Below are 23,599 nucleotides of genomic sequence, written 5' to 3'. Positions count from 1 at the left end.
TAAAATATAAAAATTAAAAATATTTTGAAAAATTTTCTTAATTTCACCTGTCAATATCTCAAATAAAACCTGTCAAAAGTCAGCAATATCTCTCTCTCTCTCTGTCATGGCAACACACCTGTTTATATCCTAACCAATTTGATTCCGATATTGGCAATTGTCAAATACCTTCTTGACTTCAATAACGTCATTCATTTTATTCTCAAGTTATATTTGTGGATAAAAATGAATACCAATTTCCAAAATATTCATTAGATAATAATATAATAGTTAATTATATTAATTATAATATAATAATATAATAGTTAATTAATATATTAGATAGATAATAATATTTAAATATTGACAACAATTCTAAATCGACTATTTTTAAACACAAAAATTGACTATATCTTGAAAATTCTTTTCTCTCTCTCTCTCACTCTTATTAACTCATGTTTACTCATGTTTACTCATTCTTCTAAACATTTTATATCAACATTCACACTAGATTCCACTCGCACATATATTCTTATCATACCAAATAACTTTCGTTTATTCTACCTGAATACCATTCACACATATAAAACCAATATTATATTAAAAATATATAGTGAAAGTGTTTATACTGGACTCTGGCTACCAATCTTAACAAAATCCCTAGTAAGTCTGTTAGAAAGTGATCTAGAGCGATCGAGAAGTGATCCGACGTGATAATAAATATTATAAATCTACATACTGTACGTTTCACTTTTCTCCACGAATTTCCAAAGGATCATCGACTGATCGCGTCTCTGCGAGTGATCAAAGATCTATCGGATATCTATCGGATTCTCGATAATAATTTTACCAAGAGATCGCAAGTTTATCGCCGTGAGACGCGTGGGTCGAGTCGGCTTGTAATTTTGCCCACGAAAATTGGCGGCAAAATGATCCCATTGTTCCGTGTCAGAACAATGGCCAAGTGTCTCCCGAGCGTTAAATTCCTAGCGAATCTAAAAACGATCGCGCGTACGCTTTACGATCGCAGTTAAAATTCCCGCCACAGCGCGATGGCGCCGATACGGAATCTGCCGACACGTGTAAAAGATAAATTCGAAGTAAAGCCAGTGGCGAGGAATATTCGAAGATATCGTTTTAAATAGAAGGCCGATAAACCAATGGCTGATAGGTGGTTCATCGAATCCAGAGACACCAGGGCCGTAACGTAATCGAAGTACGCCCACGTGGCGCTGCAAACCGGAAGACAGCGCGGCTATCTTTGGATTCGAACATCGAACTGTCGGGAATTACGTCTTTGGACGATCCTTGCGATCCATGGCTGTTGATCCACGCGATGAATCGCGCCAATGTGTTGGCCCAAGAATTATTTGCCAATGTGCCCAGCCAAGGAGACACTAATTTCTGTGTTTACAGATAATGCGGGGAATTTATACTTCTCGCCAATGTTGCACGACTTCGTATTTACGGAAGAGATTCGTCGTTTACTTTCGCGTTAAATAGCGATGAAATATTCTTAGATCTTTGCCACTATTTCGAGATTTCAACGCGATGCTGTTTCGCTCCTAAATAGTACTGAAACGTGAGATAAGTGAATTAAGTGGAATTATGGTTCCTTTATAGTTTCTCTTTGGATTTAGGCGTTCGTTGACTCTAGTATTCAGTTTGGAATTTTTAATAATTTTTAATAATTTCTTCCTCGTTAATTTGACATTTTTATCAATTTATAACAGTTTATATTTCTTTATTAATTTGGAATTTCTGGTTGTAATTATTCCAGGTCGTGTAGTATTTCTAGATGGTATATTTTCCTCTGTTATCCTGAAATCTCGAATTTTCGATAATATTATTAAATAATTTAATAATATTAAATAACAATATCAAATAATTTAATAATATTGCAAATAAATTTCTATTATACTATAGGCTTCTAATATAAATTTCTATTATACTATATGGAAATTATATACATCGAATTTTTGAAACGTCATAAAGCCATTTTTATAGTATTTAATCGAATAATCCGAGTCGAACCAGTTAACCTAATTTAATCTAATCAGTACCTGTTTGAACGATCAAGAAAAATCTATGGACTAGTCGTTCATTGACTCTCGTATTCAGTTTAGAATTTTTAATAATTTTTAATAATTTCTTTCTCATTAATTTGACATTTTCATCAATTTATAACACTTTATATTTCTTTATTAATCTGCAATTTCTGTTAATAATTATTCCAGATCGTGTAATGCTTCTAGATGCCATATTTGTCTCTGTTATCCTGAAATTTCGAATTTTCGATAATATTATTAAATAATTTAATAAATATTAAATAACAATATCAAATAATTTAATAATATTGCAAATAAATTTCTATTATACTATAGTCTTCTAATATAAATTTCTATTATACTATATGGAAATTATATACATCGAATTTTTGAAACGTCATAAAGCCATTTTTATAGTATTTAATCGAATAATCCGAGTCGAACCAGTTAACCTAATTTAATCTAATCAGTACCTGTTTGAACGATCAAGAAAAATCTATGGACTAGTCGTTCATTGACTCTCGTATTCAGTTTAGAATTTTTAATAATTTTTAATAATTTCTTTCTCATTAATTTGACATTTTCATCAATTTATAACACTTTATATTTCTTTATTAATCTGCAATTTCTGTTAATAATTATTCCAGATCGTGTAATGCTTCTAGATGCCATATTTGTCTCTGTTATCCTGAAATTTCGAATTTTCGATAATATTATTAAATAATTTAATAAATATTAAATAACAATATCAAATAATTTAATAATATTGCAAATAAATTTCTATTATACTATAGTCTTCTAATATAAATTTCTATTATACTATATGGAAATTATATACATCGAATTTTTGAAACGTCATAAAGCCATTTTTATAGTATTTAATCGAATAATCCGAGTCGAACCAGTTAACCTAATTTAATCTAATCAGTACCTGTTTGAACGATCAAGAAAAATCCATCAAACACAACTTCATACTCCACCGCGCAATAAATCTCAACGTTATATCTCTATACGAAACTTACCTAATGCAAATTTCAAACTGGCTAATACGAACTAATTTATGCCAGAATTACCTAAAGATACTGGATTGTTTGCATCATCTTAGAACAAACTTCTCGCGAGACTTAATCATTCAAAGAGAGAAAGAGAGAGGGAATGAGATACTCGCGCATCACGTTTACATATTTATGGATACTCTGTCATTAGGCGATAACGATATTAAACGAGCAAACAAACAGATACAACGGTGTCAACTTCGAACTATGCACCCCGGCTTGTAAAAGTCTTATCTACGCGAGCGAATTCGATCGCGTTTGGCCAATTAAACCGGTATGAAACGAGTTTGCGAGATCGATCGAGAAAGTGGCTGGAATCGGCCGATCTATCGTGCACCTGCGACCATACTCGCTGTTGCAATTTCTAGCCGCGTTATCAAAATTCTGCCCCGTAGTGACCCGCGACGCGATCGATAAGCCAGGTGAAAATAAAGTGTAGGACAGGAAGAAATTCCTGATAATTGATCAACGATCCAATAAATCTAGACAATTTATTTCCCACCGACGCGATAACGCGTCGACGATCGAGTGATTTTAATATAAACATCGTGCAGATAAAGGTCGCTTTGTGTTCGACAAGAAAATATCGATTAATTTGTATATCTTTGAAAGATAAAGCTCTGACAGCCACTGTTTTGGGAGCTGGAGTATGGTGCAACGATGGCATTCAAGAGAATTTCGAATTTCGAAGATTTGACAGTGTGCAATTTTTCTTGGCAATTCGAAATTCTTGAGGAATTAAGGAAATTAATTAATTTAAATAATTAAAAATAATTTAAAAGGGATTAAAGGAGAATTTTGTCATAGTGACTACTGTTGACCTAATGATTGGCAATGATTTATGTCCAAATTTTATTGACAGGTCCATCGAGAATTTCGAATGTTTAAACAATGTTTTTGGGGGTGGAGTATGTTTCAAAATTGAGATTCAAGAGAGTTTCGAATTTCGAAGATTTGACAGTGTGCAATTTTTCTTGGCAATTCGAAATTCTTGAGGAATTAAGGAAATTAATTAATTTAAATAATTAAAAATAATTTAAAAAGAATTGAAGGAGAATTTTGTCATAGTGACTACTGTTGACATAATGATTGGCAATGATTTATGTCCAAATTTCGTTGTCAGGTCCATCGAGAATTTCGAATTTCGAAGATTTGACAGTGTGCAATTTTTCTTGGCCATTCGAATTCATGAGTAATTAAGGAAATTAATTAATTTAAATAATTAAAAATAATTTAAAAGGAATTAAAGAAGTATTTCGTCATAGTGACTACTATGGATGAAAGTGTAATGACCTGTTTTATATTTTTTTCTGCATAATGATTGACCCATAATGATTTATGCCCAAATTTTGTTGACCGGTCCATCGAGGATTTCGAATGTTTAAACGATGTTTAATTAAGAAACGAAATGTAAAATCTTAAATTATGAAACTTTCTAATTAAATTAGCATGAGGTTTCGAAAGTTTCGAGATCTTTCAATTTCGAGAATTTCGTTTTATTCCAGTAATTTATTGGTTTCGTGTCTGGAGTATTCGCAAGGGTAAAGGAAGGATTCTGTTTAGAATAACTCGAATTCACTCTGTTTCTCTTAAAATTAGAAATTCTGGATGTAAAACAGACCACGGAGAGGAATAAAAGTGTTTAGATCGAGAGCTTTTAAAATTCCGTACTCTCTAGTCTTTACAGCAGATAAATCGGTAAATTTCGCGAGTCTGTAGATATTTGTTTTTATTACTCTCCTAAACTTGGTCTTTTATAACCCTCTAGAAGTTTCGAGTAACACTCTATGCCTTTTAACTTATTTCTAAGTCCATTGCTATTATAAATTTACCTCGACAGAGAAGAATTCTTAGTAATTGCCACTGCGATTCGTCGTTTTCCAATTTTTAATTAATTAAAATACTCCAAAACCTATCTAAAATTCCATTTTTTAAAAGTAGATCAAATTTCTAAAAGTAATAGTTTTTTAAAAGTAGAAAAAATTTCAAAAGTAGATCAAAATTATCTAAAATCCCTAACCTAACCTAATAATAATTCACTCTTATTATAATCCAAGATACTATATTTATAATATAATTACATACAACCAATTAATTAAATCTTATTAATTGCTAATAAATTCAAGTTGCAAAAATTCATATGAAAGTAGATCAAAATTATCTAAAATCCCTAACCTAACCTAATAATAATTCACTCTTATTATAATCCAAGATACTATATTTATAATATAATTACATACAACCAATTAATTAAATCTTATTAATTGCTAATAAATTCAAGTTGCAAAAATTCATATGAAAGTAGATCAAAATTATCTAAAATCCCTAACCTAACCTAATAATAATTCACTCTTATTATAATCGAAGATACTATATTTATATAATATAGTTACATACAATCAATTAATTACATCTTATTAATTACTAATAAATTCCAGTTGCAAAAATTCATATTAAAATAGATCAAAATCCCTAACCTATAAATTTAACCTATAAATCCCTATACCTATCCCTAACCTAACCTAACAATAATTCACTTTCATTGTAATCAAAGATGCTATATTTATATATCATTCACCTGTAATTACATAAGAACCAATTATAATCTATAAACATTGATTCATGCAACGCAGGTCACAATCCAAAAGCGAAAAAATAAACTAAGCAAACAAATAAAGTATACGCGCAATATACAATTACACCCCAATACAGAATAAAATAACCGCAAAATACAAAAATAAATACGAAACGAAAAATATAAAAATACATACACTTCCACAAAATATTACATACGTATACAATTTCGTGGTACACGTGCGTAAACGAATAAACAAAACGGAAAGGAAAACGGAGCAGTGGCACAAAAATGCGAGACTCGGCGAAAATGCTCGCGGCGGAACCCGGTACTAAAATTAATCGAACGGTTGCGCAACGAGAAAAGTAAACAAACGAATTGCAGCGTGCCCGCCGCCTAACAATGGCCGCCTACGCTTCTCAGGCGATGAATACGGAGCGCGATAACTTCGTTATCCCGTTAAATAATGTAATACGCTATCCGTGTCAGCGCGGTCCGATTCTTTTCGTCACACCAGAGATACCGGGCCGACGCGTAGATATGACCGCGAGGGCCGACGTAAAGCCGCTTTTGCAAATGTCAGTGAAACGCTCATTTACGAAACCGGTACGCGATCGCGTAAACACCAGCATTTCGTCGCGCCACCGATCAGGATTATCCAGTTTTTCGCCTATCGCCCGTTTGGCCCCGATTGTCCATACAGATTTACCTTTCGCGTATATATTTTTCACCGTGCATTATGCAAATGTTAACCCTTTAACTGCCAACCGAAATCACATGTTTTGTTCAGGATGCCACGAGAATATTTTTATTATTCATTATATTATTTATTATAATAGCAAAATAATAATAAATTGGTGATATATGACAACATTCCAATCCAATGGAACGTTTATCTTATTGGCAGTCGCGGGTGACCACCAGTGACGCCTTGGTAACGATTGACAATCAACTAACTGTCAATTTTCATTCAATTTTTACAATTGTAAGTTATTCAGCGCTCCAGTTACCAATAACTACGCTGGTGCTCCAGGAGAAACCTATGAGAAACCTATTATATCGTATATGACCAACGTGGCGGTCAAAGTGCTAACGCGCTGGGCCCCTAGGCTCCCCGGCTGGCCCAACCCTCATCCGTAAGCGCGGGCTTCGGGTCTAACTCGTCGATAAAAATTCCGCGCTCGGAAAACACGCTGTAACCGAGACTGGGAAACCGGGAATAAAATATCGTCAAAAAGAAGGAAGGCGTGGATGAAGTGCTCTTGCAGTCGCGAGGATTTTGGCGAAAGTAAGGAAGATGTGAGAGATCAGAGAGTTGGATCTGCAATCGTGCAATGCGTTTGGAGGTACTTTGTGAAACTGAAACTGAGATCTGATAAATTATAGATGAGAGTTATGTAAGGTGAAGAGTAGATATATACGATGACTGACGAAGTTGACCCTAGAAAGGCTTTGGCACGAAGCTAGGGGATATTTTTTCCACGGAAGATTGCAATTTTCCTCGATGTTCTATGTTTGTACGATTTACTTGGAATATTTAAAAATAAAGCGGGCGTTAAGCCATAATCGGCCTGATTCGCTTTCATTGTGGGATCCGATTCATAAAGAAGTAGAAGAGAGAAGGGATGATATCGTACGACCGTCCCAGACAGGCGATTAAATTATCGCCAAGTGCTCCATAAATGTCACGTAAAAAAAGGCACACGACTAGGATGATGGAAAAATAGGAGAATGCATGAACCGGTCATAATCTTTTACTGCAACGTTAGGTAGACACTTCATTCAGGAAACCACCGCCTGTATCATCTTAAACACACAACCTACCAAACCAGGTAATCACTGCTGACACGCTAAATGATCCACTATATTCCCTCGATGCCTCAAAATCACCGGTACAGGTGATTCATGGGTAACATAGTGAACCGGTAAATCCTTCGAAAATAAATTGTAAATACCTAAATCCCAATAAAGCTACGATAACACGATCTGTGAAAATCACTATGAACAACATAGAGAATAGAAAAAGAAATTACCAAACCAGCTCATTATTGTACTCCTGCGAAAATAAGTTACTAGCACATTACGCGATCCACTAAATCCCGAAATCATCAATACAGATGACTCATAGCTACAAATAGAACGGAATCATTTAATTACCTAGATATTTAATCAAATTTCTGAGGTAATTAACAAAGCCAATGACCATATCTAAGTCACAATAGATCTGCAGATCATTACCATCATAAAGAGAGAATCATTACTAACAAAGGAAAAAGAAGAGAAAAATTCCCTAGATAGATTCGGCGAGGTCAAATAAAGAAGAAAGATGTCATAATAAGGATATCAGTACAATAAAGAAGAAAGGTGTCATAATTTGAATAGAACCGAATCACTTAATTACCTAGATATTTAACCCAATGTTTATGGTAATTAAAAAAGCCAATTGCAATACCTAAATCACAATAGATCTGCAGATCATTGCCACCAAGAAGAGAAAATAACTATTAACAAAAGAAAAAGAAGAGAAAAATTCCCTAGATAGATTTGGCAAGTCCAAATAAAGAAGAAAGGTGTCATAATAAAGATGCCAGTGCAATCAAGAGAAAAGGTGTCATAATTTGGCAGAATGTACTTTAAAAAACACACCTGCGCAAAGACAACCTCCCAATACCCTAAACTACCCAGGGTATCCCATCGGTAGTCCAAAATCCTCGATACAGGTGACTCGTGGCTACCTAACTGACCCGAGTAGCCTTCCAGGAGTACCCAATTACGAGCACCCAAATCCCAAGGAAACTACACGGTCCAGGGCAACCAGTATCGACAAAATCTTCCACAATTGTCAAAGGAAAAAGAAAAAAAAAGGACTGCCAATTCACAATCCCCTAACCAGTGACGTCTAGTAGCCAAGTAGAGGAAAGAGCCATTGGTATCGTGAGCAGTCGGAGCGCCGTGAACCCGGGTTCAAGCTTTACGATCGCGCTTACAGCTGGATCCGTGGCGATATCGTTTACTAGGAACACCAATGCAATTACACAATGAAGTAGTAACGGCAATAGCCGCGATAAACCTGCGTCGATTCGGACATGAACGGGGTGGCGTGTTGTATGCATGAACTTCGGACGTATCGGGCAAACGGAGCGGGTATGGAAATCGTTATAAATCATGCAATAAATCAATTATTTATATAGCATTCGCGGATAGAGTAACGGGTCGGGATCGTGTAGGAGTTAAAGGGAAACGTGACTGGAAGCAACCGTATTTTGCCACGGATTAGGCCGATCCTGGTTACTTAAGATCATCGTGTTCCAATGCTCTCACGGCACCTCGCGATCGCGTGTGCGCTATCTCCGGGGTGTACTCTTTCCGTTTCACAGGCCAAGCTCGTGTTACACGATGGTATCGGAGAGAAAAGGGTCGCAGCTCGCGGGAGGATCCTAGGGATCCCTAGGCGCGCGCCGCGGTCGCCTAGTGTTTTGGGATTATCGACGGACGGTTCTGCGCGACCGGTTAATGACCGACGATCTCCACGCAAAGAGGATTACGCTAGAATTATCGAAACATAGTAGAGCCACGATTATTCGCAGTGGACCCTTCGCGTAATCCAGTCGAGATGAAAGGAAAACTCGGAGGTAATAGACGTTGAATAATGCATGTATCGACGCTTTGTGAATGGGTATCGCGAGTTTTCGTAATGTTCAGTAGTGACTCGAAATTGTTAACGAGGGAACAAAGAGGAGGTCCAATTTGTACCGCTCTGATCGTTATTTTTACCAGGGACGTTTAGACACCCCTGTCTTGGACCAGTCTGTTACTCGTTCCGGGTCACGGATTGCGGCCTGCGCGACCTATCGAGGGCTCAGTTTACCAGGTGAGACGCAACCAGACGGGTTATATAAACGCGTCGAATAATCTTCCGAGATGCAGGGGACAGGCCAACGTTTTACGTGATTTACGTGATTTATTCGCGCCGTTTCACGCTCGAAACGGAGAACGGCTAGCTAAGATCGAAGCAACCTGTGCCTTACGCGGGCAGCCCGGTTTCTTGTCACGCGCCAAGGAAACGCTCTCTATTATTTGCAGGTGTGCATGCAAACGAACGGGATAAAATACGAGCGCTCAACGGCGAAAGTGGCCTATTCAATAATGCCAGTTATTAAACCCAGTCCGGCCGAGGATAAACATCCGAAAGAAAATCGATCCTGATTTCACTACAGATAATTCGGCTCGATAACAAATTACCATGCGAGAAAAACACGGCGACAAACGATTCAGCGGGGCTAATTGCTGCCAAAGAGAACTGGTCCCGGTTCAAGCATGCTCCTCGTAAAGCGTCTACTAACCTGGTCCCGTTCCCTCTGTGCCTAACTCACGAACTGGATTGGTGTCAAAAACACACGCGACTTCCCCCTAACTCCTGTCATCTATTTAGATTATAATATACGCTACTGTGCCCAGGGCTATGTCTCGATATACATTCTTCATTCGTGTCACTTCTAATGTAGTTACAGTCCAATTGTCCCACACATTTAGCTATCTCAGGTCAAAGAGTATCAGGTAATCGGTATTGAATCAGCCCTGACAAATTGACAGGCATAAAGAACTCGCGTTTAGACCTGTTCCTGCAATTCCAGCTCAGTTTGGGTGGTCCAAGAATTCAACAACCGCGAGGTCACAGGTATTATCATAAAACTGCAGTAAACACGGATGACTAATCTCGCCGAGAGGACTATGTCTGAGGAACGGGACCTGCGAGAGAAAGTATACACAGGAACGCGTTGCAAAACAACGCGAATGCCTCTAGATCACATTGTGGTTATAAGGAACGGCGCAGAGCGAAATAGCCGGTGTCTTCTTCATCGTCGGCTTCGTCCTCGAGACGGCGAGAGGTAGGAGGAACCGGATAAAGAGCAAAGAGCAGACTGGAAAACGGGCACGTCCACGCAAATACGCCGCGAACAACGGATGTGTACAAATTCGCGGTACAAGGAACGTCCATTCGCTGGCCGACCAAAGACAAAAGGTCTCGACGATGGGCCGAAGGCCACCGAATAGGTATGTTTTCATTTCGATGCAAATGGAAACGTCGAGTGGGGGTGGGGGGCAAAAGAGAAGAAGGAAACGATCGACCTCTCGATACTTTCAAGTTCCCAGAGGGTTGATGAGAGAGCAAAGGAGAAAATCCGGGGGTGGCGGATGGCCGATCGGGACAGTCGCTGATAATTGCGATTACTGACGATGTAATAATTCTCCTGGTAATGTACACGTTCGTTATGAACAGTAGACTTATGGATTAGTCCGTATATTCGCATGTTCGGGAATTTAGAGTGGATATTAATTTATGCCGATGCACGAGGTGGAAAATTTACACTTCGGTTAGAATACGTGACTGTTCCATCGGTGTAATTACGGTAGAATTTTTATTAGAGGATCGAGTATTATTTGGAACTGTCTTATTTAGAGTTAGGTATTATTTAGTTACATTATGCGAATTTTCCATTTTTTGAATTATCTGCTATTCGAGTGTTGCATTGTTCAGATGTTCTACTATTCAAATTCTTTAATATGACATTTTTTTTTTTATTATTCAAATTTTGCATCATTTAAATGCTCTACTGTTTAAATTCTTTGCTCTGTAGAATTCTATTATTTGAATTTTTCATTGTTCGCGTATTTCATTACTCGAATTTTTCACTATACAGCTGTACCGGTATCTGAATTTTCCATTATCGAAAATTTGTATATAAAATTCATACTACTCCAAATAAGAGACACCTTAGAAGCTATGAAATGACGAAAATTAGGACAGACAAGAAAAAGCGTTCTTATTCCAAAGAATTTATAATAACAGAAAATTAGCGGACAACGTGATACAAAATTTATACCATTTAATAGTACATAAAACATATATAAAGATCACTCATGAAAAATTTTAAATAAACATGACAATTCTAATCTAGCCTAAAAAAATGTCCAAAACCGAATCTCCAACCTGAATTACCCAAAAACGTCCCAATTCCCTATTTAAAATTAAGTTTACAATTTAAAACAACCCTTCGTAACAGCAAGTATAATAAAATCGTTATTCCTCTCCAAAAGTTCCCCTAACTTTATCATCCATCTCAATAAAACACTCCCACCCCGACATACCTAATCCAACACAAAAAAAGAACTTCTTTTACACTTTTCGTATTAGGTGTTTGTTGTTGCTCTCTTAATTTATGGATGCTTATTATGACGTGAACGTTTCTCGCTTTACATATCTCTTACCAGCATTGAAGGTTGTAAAAAGGAGCTGAAAAAACGGAACGTTTAGACGTCACTCGGCTGAATCGTTCAGACACGGAGATCTAATTATTTCGAGCAGCGTATAATGAGCAGTCGTTTGAACGTTTCATCGGCACTGGTCCAGCAGACACTCGACTGGGCCTCTGTAAACGACGCCCCGGCCTCCGTGGCGATTTATTGCACCTAGCGCGATACATATTCATCGCGTGTGCTCGAACGTCAACTGTTCCGGCTGGTTCGGGAAACGCGACGCCGGTGGCTGGGCTCTGAGAACGAACTTTGACGCGGGACAGGCAGCCAAGGTCGTAAAAATCAAACACCGCCACGCCACCCCGCGGAGATCGGCGAAAAAAGAAGGTCGTCAAACTTGACGACATTAGCGCTCGCGCTAGGCGACTACCAATAAAGGACAACCAGCGCGTGTTCTCGCTTGTTCCTGCTTTCGTTCGATCGATCTCGTTCCACGTTTCATACGAGGAACGATTGCACGAGCGAGGATTCAGGAATGTGGGTGCACGCCGTGCACGCGGAAACGAGTAAAAATGGGAACGTGGGGCCATACGTATGATAACGCGTAATGAAAAACGCACAGCGAAGGCGAAACGAAATAGCAAACGTTCCGAGAGCCGTCCGCTGTTCAAAATCTCGAATAACAGACGGTAATGCAGGCTAGAAGAGATTCTAGTGATTTTGGGGAGAGCGCGGTGAATAGTTATATTTATTACGCTTGGCAACAATGTGGAAACAGTGCAACGGCTCGCGAGAGTTATAAAAGTGAACCCGAAAATGCGTAGTGGGATTTTCTTGGTTATGTAATAATGAAGAATTCGTAAAGAAATTTAAGAATTGATGTAATAAATAAATTCTTGATTAAAAAATTTGTTCCTACGTCACTGTAAATATTGCCTTGCAGCAGCGTATATTTATAGGGATTAATAATCACTACCCACTAGTATTCTCGGATTTGTCAATGAAAAACAATTATTGATGTACCCCCTTTATCCTTTGTTCACCCTGTGACCTAGAAATGGGCGTTGGGATATTACGTAACCCGACACACTTGCTAGTAGCAACAGTATACTTGAATTCGATCGTTGTATAGGAAGGTTCGACAATTTTCAAGATGGACACTTACGGACGAAAAATGCACGAAATAGTTCGAAAGCTTGTACGCTTATACGATGGAAAAGGCAAATAAATGCTAATACAAAAGAAACATTCTTCGCCCGGAAAGGAGGAAAAAATGTTCTTCGTCTGTCAACTTTGTTTACCGAAAGATAAACGCAGAGAGACTATCATGAAATACAGCGCATATGATATTCTTGGGATAGTACATGGGACACGGGGTTTTCATACGACCGAACGATGACAGACTCCCACTACACTTGTTGTTATGCAACGAAGCGTGTGGACCCGGCTGAGTGCCGGCTAGCGAAATGAGCGAAATAGCGTTCTCGTGGCGCAGAGCGCACGTGCATCTGGAAGGTTCACTGTACCAGACACTTTTGTACACAAAACCGCACATAACCTCCCTTCCCGGTCGAGTCATTCGTTTAATTTTATCTTTATTTTCCATTACTTAACCGAGAGACACGAAACTCACTTTGTGTGTACAAAAGACCTTATGTTTGGCAGGAAGAAGAGAGATAAAAAATCGTACTCACCACAAACATTGAGCCAGCCCTCGACGCGGCAAGGATACTCCAATTTCATCTTAGAGCGTTGCAGCCAAACACCAAGTACTAAATATGTATCACTCAAGTACACTGGTCACATAAGAAAACGAATAGAACAGCCCGTAGTCAGGACTTGTTATCACTGTTAAACAATATCCGCGACACACATTCTCCCGTACATTGACGCGACGCGACACGAGACGAACCGACGTGTTTTTGAATCCGACACGGGAACGCGCGCAGATGGAACGATACACGAAATCACGGAGAAAGTAAACGCAGAAATGTCGAAGTGTCGTTCTTCCGAACGCGAGCGTACACACTGTCTAGCGTTGCGCGCGCAAACTCTCGACACGATCCACGCACACCGGCGAACAAATCCGAACTAACTGAACAAACCCTCTCACGTCCTCGTTGAGCCGATCTTCTTTCTCCTTCTCTCTCGCGCGGCTTCGTCGCCAGCCCCTCTCGCTTTCAGGTGGTGCGCTCATCTCGCATAATCTTTGTACATAATTGATCGAACTATTTTGCTGACCGAAATTATAAATTTTTCTGATACGATAGATTCGTCGTGCACCTATAAAAGACACGAATATACTGAATATAGGTTTTGAAATGCTATTCGATAATTAAAATACGATTCGATATTCCATGATTCGATATATCGAACACACGAATCATAAAACCGCCATATTGACTACTTGAAAAATTGTCAAATTACGACGTCAATAAAATTATATTTCGTATATATTAATTGTATAATTTAAGAACCATACTGATAATTGAAATTATATAAATAAAGCAATAAGAATTAATGAATTATAATAACGTCGAAAAAACAATTTCATATGTAATCTGTCTAATACTTGATCACGACTGATTGAATGAATTTATGACATTATTTCCCAATTTTGTTTTTTCCATACATTACATATATTTCATAGAATAATATGTTTCCATATTATTCTTATGTTTTGACAAAATATTTTTTAAGACGATATCTATTGTAATATTCTACCTTGCCTACTGCCAAAATATTTATTGTCGTGTCTTCATTAAATCGTATTACATCGGTTTTTTTTTATAGAATTTACAAACACAAGTAACAAATTGATTTCATAGAAATAACTAATTTAATAAATATTATAAGTAGGAAGAATAATTTATTTAATACTTACATTAGCAATCACTGTTTCGATGTCATCGATTTGAATGGAAGGAACGTTACTGTAGATAATCAGGAACTATGAGATCACATTAAAATTATCTGCTCTTCCGTTCGAAACGCCACCTGGTAACCAAATGTATAGTCAGTTACTGGCAAAATGGCGCTCAAGGCACAAGTCGGTCAAAGTGAGTAACAAAAAATAATATAATTTTCTATAATGTACGTAATAATTTGAAATTCGTTTCTACTATACTATTGGAACAATTTTATAGATTTATTTTGTATGAAAATCATATCACCTGTACCACTGTCAGAGTCCGTAACCTCCAAAGGGGCGTATATGCTGTGATGATTTCATCGTTTACGTAGCGGCTGCTAGCTAGAAATGTCAAATCTATATTTTAGAATCGCGTTACTTTTAAATTTTATATAAAAAATTATGTATTTTATGGCTTGAAAATATAGGTTATCACATGCATGCTTATCAAACTTTTAATCTATTGATTGTAGAAGTTTATTTTATTGATGTTCTATCTTGATAAATATTTTGTCCTAATCGTGTAATTTAATTAACAATTTTTATTTTTAGTAGAAATAAAAGATTGTTGTTTCATTTGTACATACTTGATCTTAAAATATATTTCATTTGCAAACATTTTTACCTGAATCTTTATTATTATTACACGTAACTATGTAATAAATTACAATTAAAGTAAATTTCAACACAAATAGTTAACATCATTTTTAAACATAATACACAGAATTTATTAGCACGTGTTTTTTCGTGGTACTCATTGATTTTTAAAAGAACTTTAAACAAGAAAGTAGATAAACACAGTGCGTCTTCGAATCCTTTAATTGATACGATTGAAATAATCAAGAAATTATATCTTTTATTAATTAGTAATATCTATATATTGTAGAATATCGAAATATTCATCGTTGATACGGGTTTGTATTGAATAATCTAATTAGCAAACTAACTTCCTGTAGAATTTTTTACTTTGTGATGAAATCCAATCACCCATGATGTTTAATCGACAAAGCTTTCTTCCTGAAATAATTATCAATGTACACAACGTGTATCTTTTTTTAGTTCCTGCATAGTGTTTAAAGTGGGGCTCCTTGTTCTTTAGCTACGATCCTGCCGTGACGTCATTCCTCGTAAGAACGATCAATACGCGTTGAGAGCGCCAATACATTCCTCGTTCAATTTTAGATCGCTCAAACAATTGTAAAAGAATTATATACAGTCAAATTATTGTTATTATTCTGACAAATTCGCCTTATATGTTACTATTTTTCACTTGTCATTAAAATTTATGTATTATACTTTCGTTATATGTACCATAGCTTGATAAGCAATATATCGATGTGTATCGATCGAGATAAAATTATAATCGAATGACTTTCAGACTATATATAAAATACTAATATGAAGAAAATAATTAAATGACGAAACGATGAATTAAAATATATTAAAACGTACCGTACATTACACTTATTACCATATTTTTACATTATAACTTATTCCTACTAAATTACGATAAGAGAAATATATAGTTAGCGTTAATTATATCTCAATGTTCGATAATATTATTCTACCATTCGATTTTTCTTTGCAGAGATTATGAATGAAGTTATTAAACAAAAGAGGACCGGAACAAGTGGTGTACAATGGCGCATTTTGGTAGTCGATCAACTAGCCATGAGGATGGTATCGGCATGCTGCAAAATGCACGATATCAGTGCACAAGGCATCACTTTGGTAGAAGATATCAACAAGAAACGGGAGCCTTTGCCTACAATGGAGGCGATCTACTTGATCACACCGTGCAATTCCTCTGTCCAGAAGTTGATCGAAGACTTCAGCAATCCTACTAGAACTATTTACAAAGTAGCTCATGTTTATTTCACAGAAGGTACGTTGCGTTTCGTACCTCTTAAATAACGGCGAATAATGTCATAAGGGAAACAATGATCAATAATCAAAATAATTTAACTCCTATCTTGATCATGTTACTTTACCATAACACATTTTTTATTTTCACATATACATCAAAATTCATTTTCAATTTTGTTTTCCCTTTACAAGATACACGTTTAACAAACAGGAGGTTAGAAAAATATAGTACGACAACGGACAGTCCGGTACTCTCAATTTCAGTAATCTACATGAGATTTTAAGTATATCTCTTTACAGCATGTCCCGATGAGTTGTTCAAAGAATTGTGTCACTCGCTGGTAGCTAAACGCATAAAGACACTAAAAGAGATCAACATCGCTTTCATACCATACGAAGAACAGGTAAAGCAAAGGAAACAGTAACAGAGAAACCAAATGTCTGATAATTTTACGTTTCTCGTGGTGACGGGCACACACTCACCGACATATACATGAGATACATATATCAACGCCCTTTACGTACACCACCTTATTCACACCCTTGTGGTATTTTGAGTCACAAGCCTATCTGTCGATTTTTCAACCAGCGATTATGACAATGTTAACATAATTATTTAACTTTGTCCCCCTGCCCCCTATTTCGTACAATACTCACATATAAAGCACGTACTAACGACGGAATGCATTCATGCTTGCACGCGACCAGTGTGTCCGGAGGAGCTGTTCAATGAACTCTGCAAGTCTCTCGCCGCTAAAAAGATCAAAACCCTGAAAGAGATCAACATCGCTTTCCTGCCTTATGAGTCGCAGGTGATGAATAAAAGAAAACAAAAATCGTAGCTGCTAGTGATAGTTGCAAATCGCGGTAGTTACTATATCCAATTTTCTCAGTTTTCTTCAGTTTCGATAAACAGAATTCCTCCATATGCTTTAATTTATTTTATGGGGTAGAACGTAGGCGAAAGACTTCTATAATTACCTTATATGTATGTTCCTGTTTTTCTCTTTGCATTCAAACTTTTAGTTTTATTTCCAGTGCATGCAATTCTCTGTCCTCTTATTGTTATTTTGTTAATTATTTTTATTTTTCGATGTACATATATATATATATATATGTGTGTGTATATATATGTATATCTATTCCGCTATTAATTACACTGCCTGATATATGAAATTATAATAGCTTAATATGTAACAAATAGTACAAAGATATTGTTAAAACATATACCTAATTTTACATAATTCACAGGTTTTCTCCTTGGATTCACGTGAAACATTCGCTTGTTTTTATAACGCTTCCTTCTCAAATCTGAGGACAGCCAATATGGAAAGAATAGCTGAACAAATTGCGACACTTTGTGCTACTCTTGGAGAATATCCATCAGTCAGATATCGAAAGTATGCTATGACATAAATTTATATTCTACTAAAAAAATTGTTTTTATAACCTAATCGAGTATTAAAATATTTCTTCATTGTTTTATTCGATGATTTATTTTCACAGTGATTTTGATCGAAACGTGGAGCTGGCACATATGGTACAACAAAAATTAGATGCTTACAAAGCAGATGAGCCGACAATGGGTGAAGGACCCGAAAAAGCACGTTCTCAGTTGCTTATATTAGACAGAGGATTTGATTGCGTTTCACCATTATTACACGAATTAACGCTACAAGCTATGGCGTATGATTTGTTAGACATTGATAATGATGTTTATAGGTAAGTGCATGATTATTATAATTCATTTCAAATATTTTAACATTATAAATTTTGTATAAGATTCGAAGCGTCAGCAGGCGTTCAAAAGGAAGTATTATTAGATGAAAATGATGATCTATGGGTAGAACTTAGACATCAGCATATTGCTGTAGTTTCACAGTGAGTAAAATAACTTAAAATGTATGGCAGAACGAACTACAGTTATATTTACAAAATATATATTATTTGCTTCTAGAAATGTTACCAAGAATTTAAAGAAATTTACAGAATCAAAAAGAATGCCACAAGGAGACAAACAGAGCATGAGGGACCTGTCACAAATGATTAAGAAAATGCCACAGTACCAAAAGGAATTAAGTAAATATGCAACACACTTACAACTGGCAGAAGATTGCATGAAACGTTATCAAGGAAATGTAGATAAACTGTGCAAAGTAGAACAAGTATGTCCCATGCAATCCATTTTATTTTTTTTATTTTTATTATATTAACTTAATCACTAAATATGACCTATATTTTATTAGGATTTAGCAATGGGTACAGACCCTGAAGGTGAACGTATCAAAGATCAAATGAAGAATATTACACCAATTTTACTTGATCAAAATGTAGATCACTTAGATAAATTACGAATTATCGCCTTGTATGTTATTGGTAAAAATGGTATTTCTGAAGAAAATCTTAACCGTCTAGTTCATCATGCCCAAATATCTGCTGATGACAAACAAACTATAGTAAACATGGCAAACCTTGGTATTAATATAGTTGTAGATGTAAGCATTTTCTTTTGCTAATATATAGTTACATTCATATTTTTGTTTTAGTACTATACTAATTTATTTTTAAATATTTATAGGGTGGTAACCGCAGAAAATTGTATACTGTACAACGTAAGGAAAGAATTACAGAACAAACTTATCAGATGAGTCGTTGGACTCCAGTTATGAAAGATATTATGGAAGATGCTATTGAAGATAAACTTGATTCCAAACATTTCCCTTTTTTGGCTGGACGAGCAGCAAGTTCGGGATATCATGCGCCAACTAGGTATAAAGGATATTATATATAAATACTATTTTAGGTCAATACCTTTCTTATAATATATTACATTTCACTTTTAGTGCAAGATATGGACATTGGCATAAGGATAAAGGATCACAAACTATTAAAAACGTACCACGATTAATCGTTTTTGTCGTTGGCGGTGTTTGCTTCTCTGAGATACGATGCGCTTACGAAGTTACAAATGCTTTGAAAAATTGGGAAGTCATAATTGGTGAGTATATGTTAAGAATTGACGTTTAATCGAGTTTGTTCTGATATTAATTTATTATTTTATTTCAGGTTCGTCACACATAATCACACCAAAATCTTTCTTAGATGACTTGAGTAAACTTCACGTATAAGAAATTTTTGTGTTGTAAACAAAATAAAGACACATTCCCGCATTCCTAATATGCCATTAGCTTTGGCTCCGTCAATAATATCAGCTATGAAATTCCATGGATGATTTCGAATATACAATTAAAGTATAAACTAAGGAACACAAAGTCAATTTAAGTCGCGTAGTTAGTTAGCGACTAATTAAAAATATTGGTGAATGCCATATCATTTGGCCAGAGTATAAATGGCGCCAGAAGGAAAAGATAACCGATATTAAGTGCCTGCGCGAATTAAAAATTAATATGGAATGAACATACATGTTGGCAATACTGATGCAAATCGTACGGAGGTGCTTAATGGTAATTTAGGCTCGCGAATGATCTAGCTCAGATATCGTACGTTATTCTATGTCATATTATCTCTTTGTTAATAATAAGCGACACGTTTAGCAGAGACATTTGATGTATTGTAGTGGAGAATCGTGATATTCGTGTACATTTCTCGTTATTAATATTTCGTTATCTCCCGCTCCAAAAATTATCGATTGTTATACTATGATAAAGAAAATTTAATCCTCGATTTCGCTTACGAAATCGGTATTACTTTATCGATTCACGTGAGAACTGAGTATCGTATAGAATATGGTTATATGTGCTTTAGTCATATTAATTTCAAGAAAACATAATTTAGCAGAGATATAAGATAAAATTGATATTTATTTTATAAATGATTAAAACTATTTAAATATCTTTAAAGATACAAACGTTTAAGTATCTTATTGTACAATAAAGCGATAGATGTACATTTAGTTATTTATTGTACTTTTGTTATATTATTAATTTGTTGCTAGACAAATGCATTTGAATAGCGTGCATATGTATTAAATTATATATAGTACAAATGCCGCTTCTAGTTTATCATAAAGCGCGCATTTATATCAATCTGAGAACTGTCCGAATACAAAAGACTTATATCTGTTTAATTCGAAGTAAAATCTTTACCTATTGATAAGTACTTACATGTTGAAACTTCTGCTGCATATACAAAGCAATTGTATATCGCTTTGCTGATTGGTGGAAGTTAGTCTGTTAATGATCACAATGATTATTGATATGCGTTAATATTGCGATTACTTAGCGGCGAGATTATTACAAAGTTTACGGTATTGATTATTATATAATATATTATATGAATACATATATGTATGTAGATTGTAGTTTAAACAAAATGTTCTGCTTATAAAGGCCTACAATTCGCTCCAATTTTGTTTCTTTTTTTATGTATATACCATACCAAATTAAGTACAGATAAGAATTTAACAAATAAGTTGTCAGTTGAGATTCGCGTTAAAGTTTATTCCATATTATTGTATACCACTACTATGACAGTCGATCATGGGTTATCGTTCGCCACGGATCACAACACAGAGTTGTCTATATAATGAAAAACAGCTGCTCTTTCAAAACATTGATGCAGTCATATTGTTTTCAAACCCTTATTGCATCAGAACTGTAAATTATGTCCAAAACTGCAAAGAAAGTTATCTTAGCTTATAGTGGTGGTTTAGATACATCCTGTATACTATTATGGTTAAAGGAAAAAGGATATCAAATAATCGCTTATATGGTAAGGCTACTAAATAACACGCTTACTTTTTAAAGAGACAGATACTATATAAGGACCGAAATATAGGCAAACATTGGACAACAGGAAGATTTCGATGCCGCTAGAGAAAAGGCGTTACGAATCGGTGCTGTCAAGGTAATAATAAAATCGAAATTAATTTACAACCATTTCTTTTTAATCATCTATCGATACTATTGCAAGCAATACATTACTACTAGTCGTAACTAGCTGTTATCAAATGTACTGTTTTACTAACTGTTCTATTTAATTATGAAACATTGGATTATCTACAAGGTGGTAATAGAAGATCTTAGAGAAGATTTCCTATCTTCATTTGTATGGCCAGCTATTGCATGCGGACTGATTTACGAAAATAGGTACTTACTAGGCACAGCAATCGCTCGGCCATGCATCAGTGAAGGTCTGATAAGAATTGCAAAGATTGAAAATGCCTCGATAATCGCTCATGGTGCCACAGGGAAAGGTAATGATCAAGTTCGTTTCGAGTTGAGTTGTTACAGCCTTTATCCTGACATTCAGGTACTGTACTTCAATTTTACGTTCTTCTTACACATCATTCGATCAGTTCATGTTCTATCCTTTCGCGTGATTATCTAGATTCTTGCACCTTGGAGGGAGAATGAATTTTACACACGATTCAGAGGAAGATCAGATTTGATAAAATATGCACAACAAAATAAGATCCCTGTTTCAGCGACACCAGAGAAACCATGGAGCACTGACGCGAATCTGTTGCATATTAGGTACAGCTGAAATTATTTTAATTAATCGAAACTCACGATAAAGAGAAATTGAGATATACATATATTTGTAGTTATGAATCGGGTATCCTAGAAAATCCTGCCACAGTGGCACCGAAAGAAATATATAAAATGACCAACGATCCATCAGATTCTCTGGCGGAACCGGATGAAATCGAAATTAATTTTGAACAAGGCTACCCATCATCTGTTAAAAACTTGAAGAATAAGGAGACGTTTGTCACTCCACTCAAGATAATGCAATATTTAAATGACATTGGTAGTCTTCATGGCGTTGGACGCATCGACATTGTGGAAAATCGTTTTATTGGTTTAAAGGTAGGTAAGATGGGATTCGATTGCAAGTACTTTTTAATTCTTATGTGACGTAATTAAAATTTCAGTCTAGAGGAATTTACGAATCACCAGGATCCAAGATTCTGCACGAAGCACATCAAGATTTGGAAATATATCTCTTAGATCGTGAGGTTTTAAGATTGAAATCTTATTTGAGCAACAAAATGTCCGATTACGTTTACAATGGTAAAGAACGATACTGTAATTTTGCAAAATGTGGATACATGTTTAGATACAGGTAGAAAATGTATTCTAGGTTTCTGGTTCTCCCCGGAATGTGATTTCGTAAGGAATAGTATATTATATTCACAAAAATACGTAACTGGATCGGTCCGATTGCAATTGTTCAAAGGAAATGGTTAGTATCGACGAAGTAAATTTTAGGCGAATACTTATTACTTTAATGTTACAGTATCTATACTTAGCCGACACAGCAGAACTTCTTTGTACAACGAGAAGCTAGTGTCGATGGATGTGCAAGGTGGTTTCAATCCTGAAGATGTGGATGGTTTCATTCGCACACAGGCTTACAGATTGAAAGAATTTAATCGTTTCAAAAGACAGTTTGACGTTGAAGTTGATACAATAACGCATATTAAAATACATTGAAATGTGTAAAGTGTAATAAAAATAATATACGATATTTACATTCAAGTATTTTACGTGTGATTATTGAGAAGAGGGAAGAAATGGAATTATGCATAAGATACTGGATTTGGTTATTAAATACCGATATTAAGATGTTTTTTTTTTTATTTTAGTTCAATTAAATATTATTGCAAAGTTTACACACGAGTTATTCCAAGAGGATGAGGTGGTAATGAAAAACTACCAGCACAATTACTTTCAATTAGTTATTAATAATTAAACCTTAGGGTAATTAGTATATTTGTAAAGATTATAATAACGTATAATATGCATCGTTTTATCTGTATTAATAGTATACACAATATTTCTTATTCGTTCTAATAGATCCGCAACATAAGAGAAAACGTCAAACATGAGACAATAATATTTCAGTTAGTATCTCTTCTATCGATGACTATGTAACACTCTTT

The 23,599-nt window shown here is 35.5% G+C and overlaps 2 protein-coding genes across 3 annotated transcripts; both read left to right on the top strand.

Annotated features, from left to right (window-relative positions):
• The first annotated feature begins 14,946 nt into the window (after nucleotides 1–14,946).
• Rop (Syntaxin-binding protein Rop) lies at nucleotides 14,947–20,345 on the top strand. Of its 2 annotated transcripts, none has more exons than XM_017908415.1 (11): nucleotides 14,947–14,974; nucleotides 16,415–16,711; nucleotides 17,401–17,504; nucleotides 17,944–18,092; nucleotides 18,199–18,414; nucleotides 18,475–18,573; nucleotides 18,650–18,857; nucleotides 18,939–19,187; nucleotides 19,271–19,461; nucleotides 19,536–19,690; nucleotides 19,759–20,345. In XM_017908415.1, the coding sequence occupies exons 1-11, from the start codon at nucleotides 14,947–14,949 to the stop codon at nucleotides 19,818–19,820; spliced, it is 1,758 nt and encodes a 585-aa protein (XP_017763904.1). In that variant the 3' UTR covers nucleotides 19,821–20,345. The 2 variants fall into 2 exon arrangements, with proteins under 2 accessions (XP_017763904.1, XP_017763905.1); XM_017908416.1 differs by lacking the exon at nucleotides 17,401–17,504 and adding an exon at nucleotides 16,993–17,096.
• A 938-nt stretch (nucleotides 20,346–21,283) lies between these two features.
• Nucleotides 21,284–23,150, top strand: Ass (argininosuccinate synthase). Its single transcript, XM_017908412.1, has 8 exons — nucleotides 21,284–21,423; nucleotides 21,490–21,558; nucleotides 21,718–21,963; nucleotides 22,042–22,187; nucleotides 22,259–22,523; nucleotides 22,589–22,727; nucleotides 22,798–22,899; nucleotides 22,954–23,150. The coding sequence occupies exons 1-8, from the start codon at nucleotides 21,316–21,318 to the stop codon at nucleotides 23,148–23,150; spliced, it is 1,272 nt and encodes a 423-aa protein (XP_017763901.1). The 5' UTR covers nucleotides 21,284–21,315.
• The last annotated feature ends 449 nt before the right edge of the window (nucleotides 23,151–23,599 follow it).

Source organism: Eufriesea mexicana, unplaced genomic scaffold, assembly GCF_001483705.2.
Source record: "Eufriesea mexicana isolate 0111107269 unplaced genomic scaffold, ASM148370v2 scaffold10662, whole genome shotgun sequence".
NCBI lineage: Eukaryota > Metazoa > Arthropoda > Insecta > Hymenoptera > Apidae > Eufriesea > Eufriesea mexicana.
Note: the sequence above shows the minus strand (reverse complement) of the source record. Positions and strands in the feature narration are given on the sequence as shown.

What these genes read in the sequence shown, in the direction of transcription:
- Ass (XM_017908412.1), top strand. Translation starts at nt 21,316, where the DNA reads ATGTCCAAAACTGCAAAGAAAGTTATCTTAGCTTATAGTGGTGGTTTA. An exon ending in GTCCGATTACGTTTACAATG is followed by an intron (nt 22,728 to 22,797) that starts GTAAAGAACGAT and finishes AATGTATTCTAG; the next exon opens with GTTTCTGGTTCTCCCCGGAA. An exon ending in GCAATTGTTCAAAGGAAATG is followed by an intron (nt 22,900 to 22,953) that starts GTTAGTATCGAC and finishes TTAATGTTACAG; the next exon opens with TATCTATACTTAGCCGACAC.
- Rop (XM_017908415.1), top strand. Translation starts at nt 14,947, where the DNA reads ATGGCGCTCAAGGCACAAGTCGGTCAAA. An exon ending in GTATTAATATAGTTGTAGAT is followed by an intron (nt 19,188 to 19,270) that starts GTAAGCATTTTC and finishes AAATATTTATAG; the next exon opens with GGTGGTAACCGCAGAAAATT. An exon ending in GGATATCATGCGCCAACTAG is followed by an intron (nt 19,462 to 19,535) that starts GTATAAAGGATA and finishes TTTCACTTTTAG; the next exon opens with TGCAAGATATGGACATTGGC.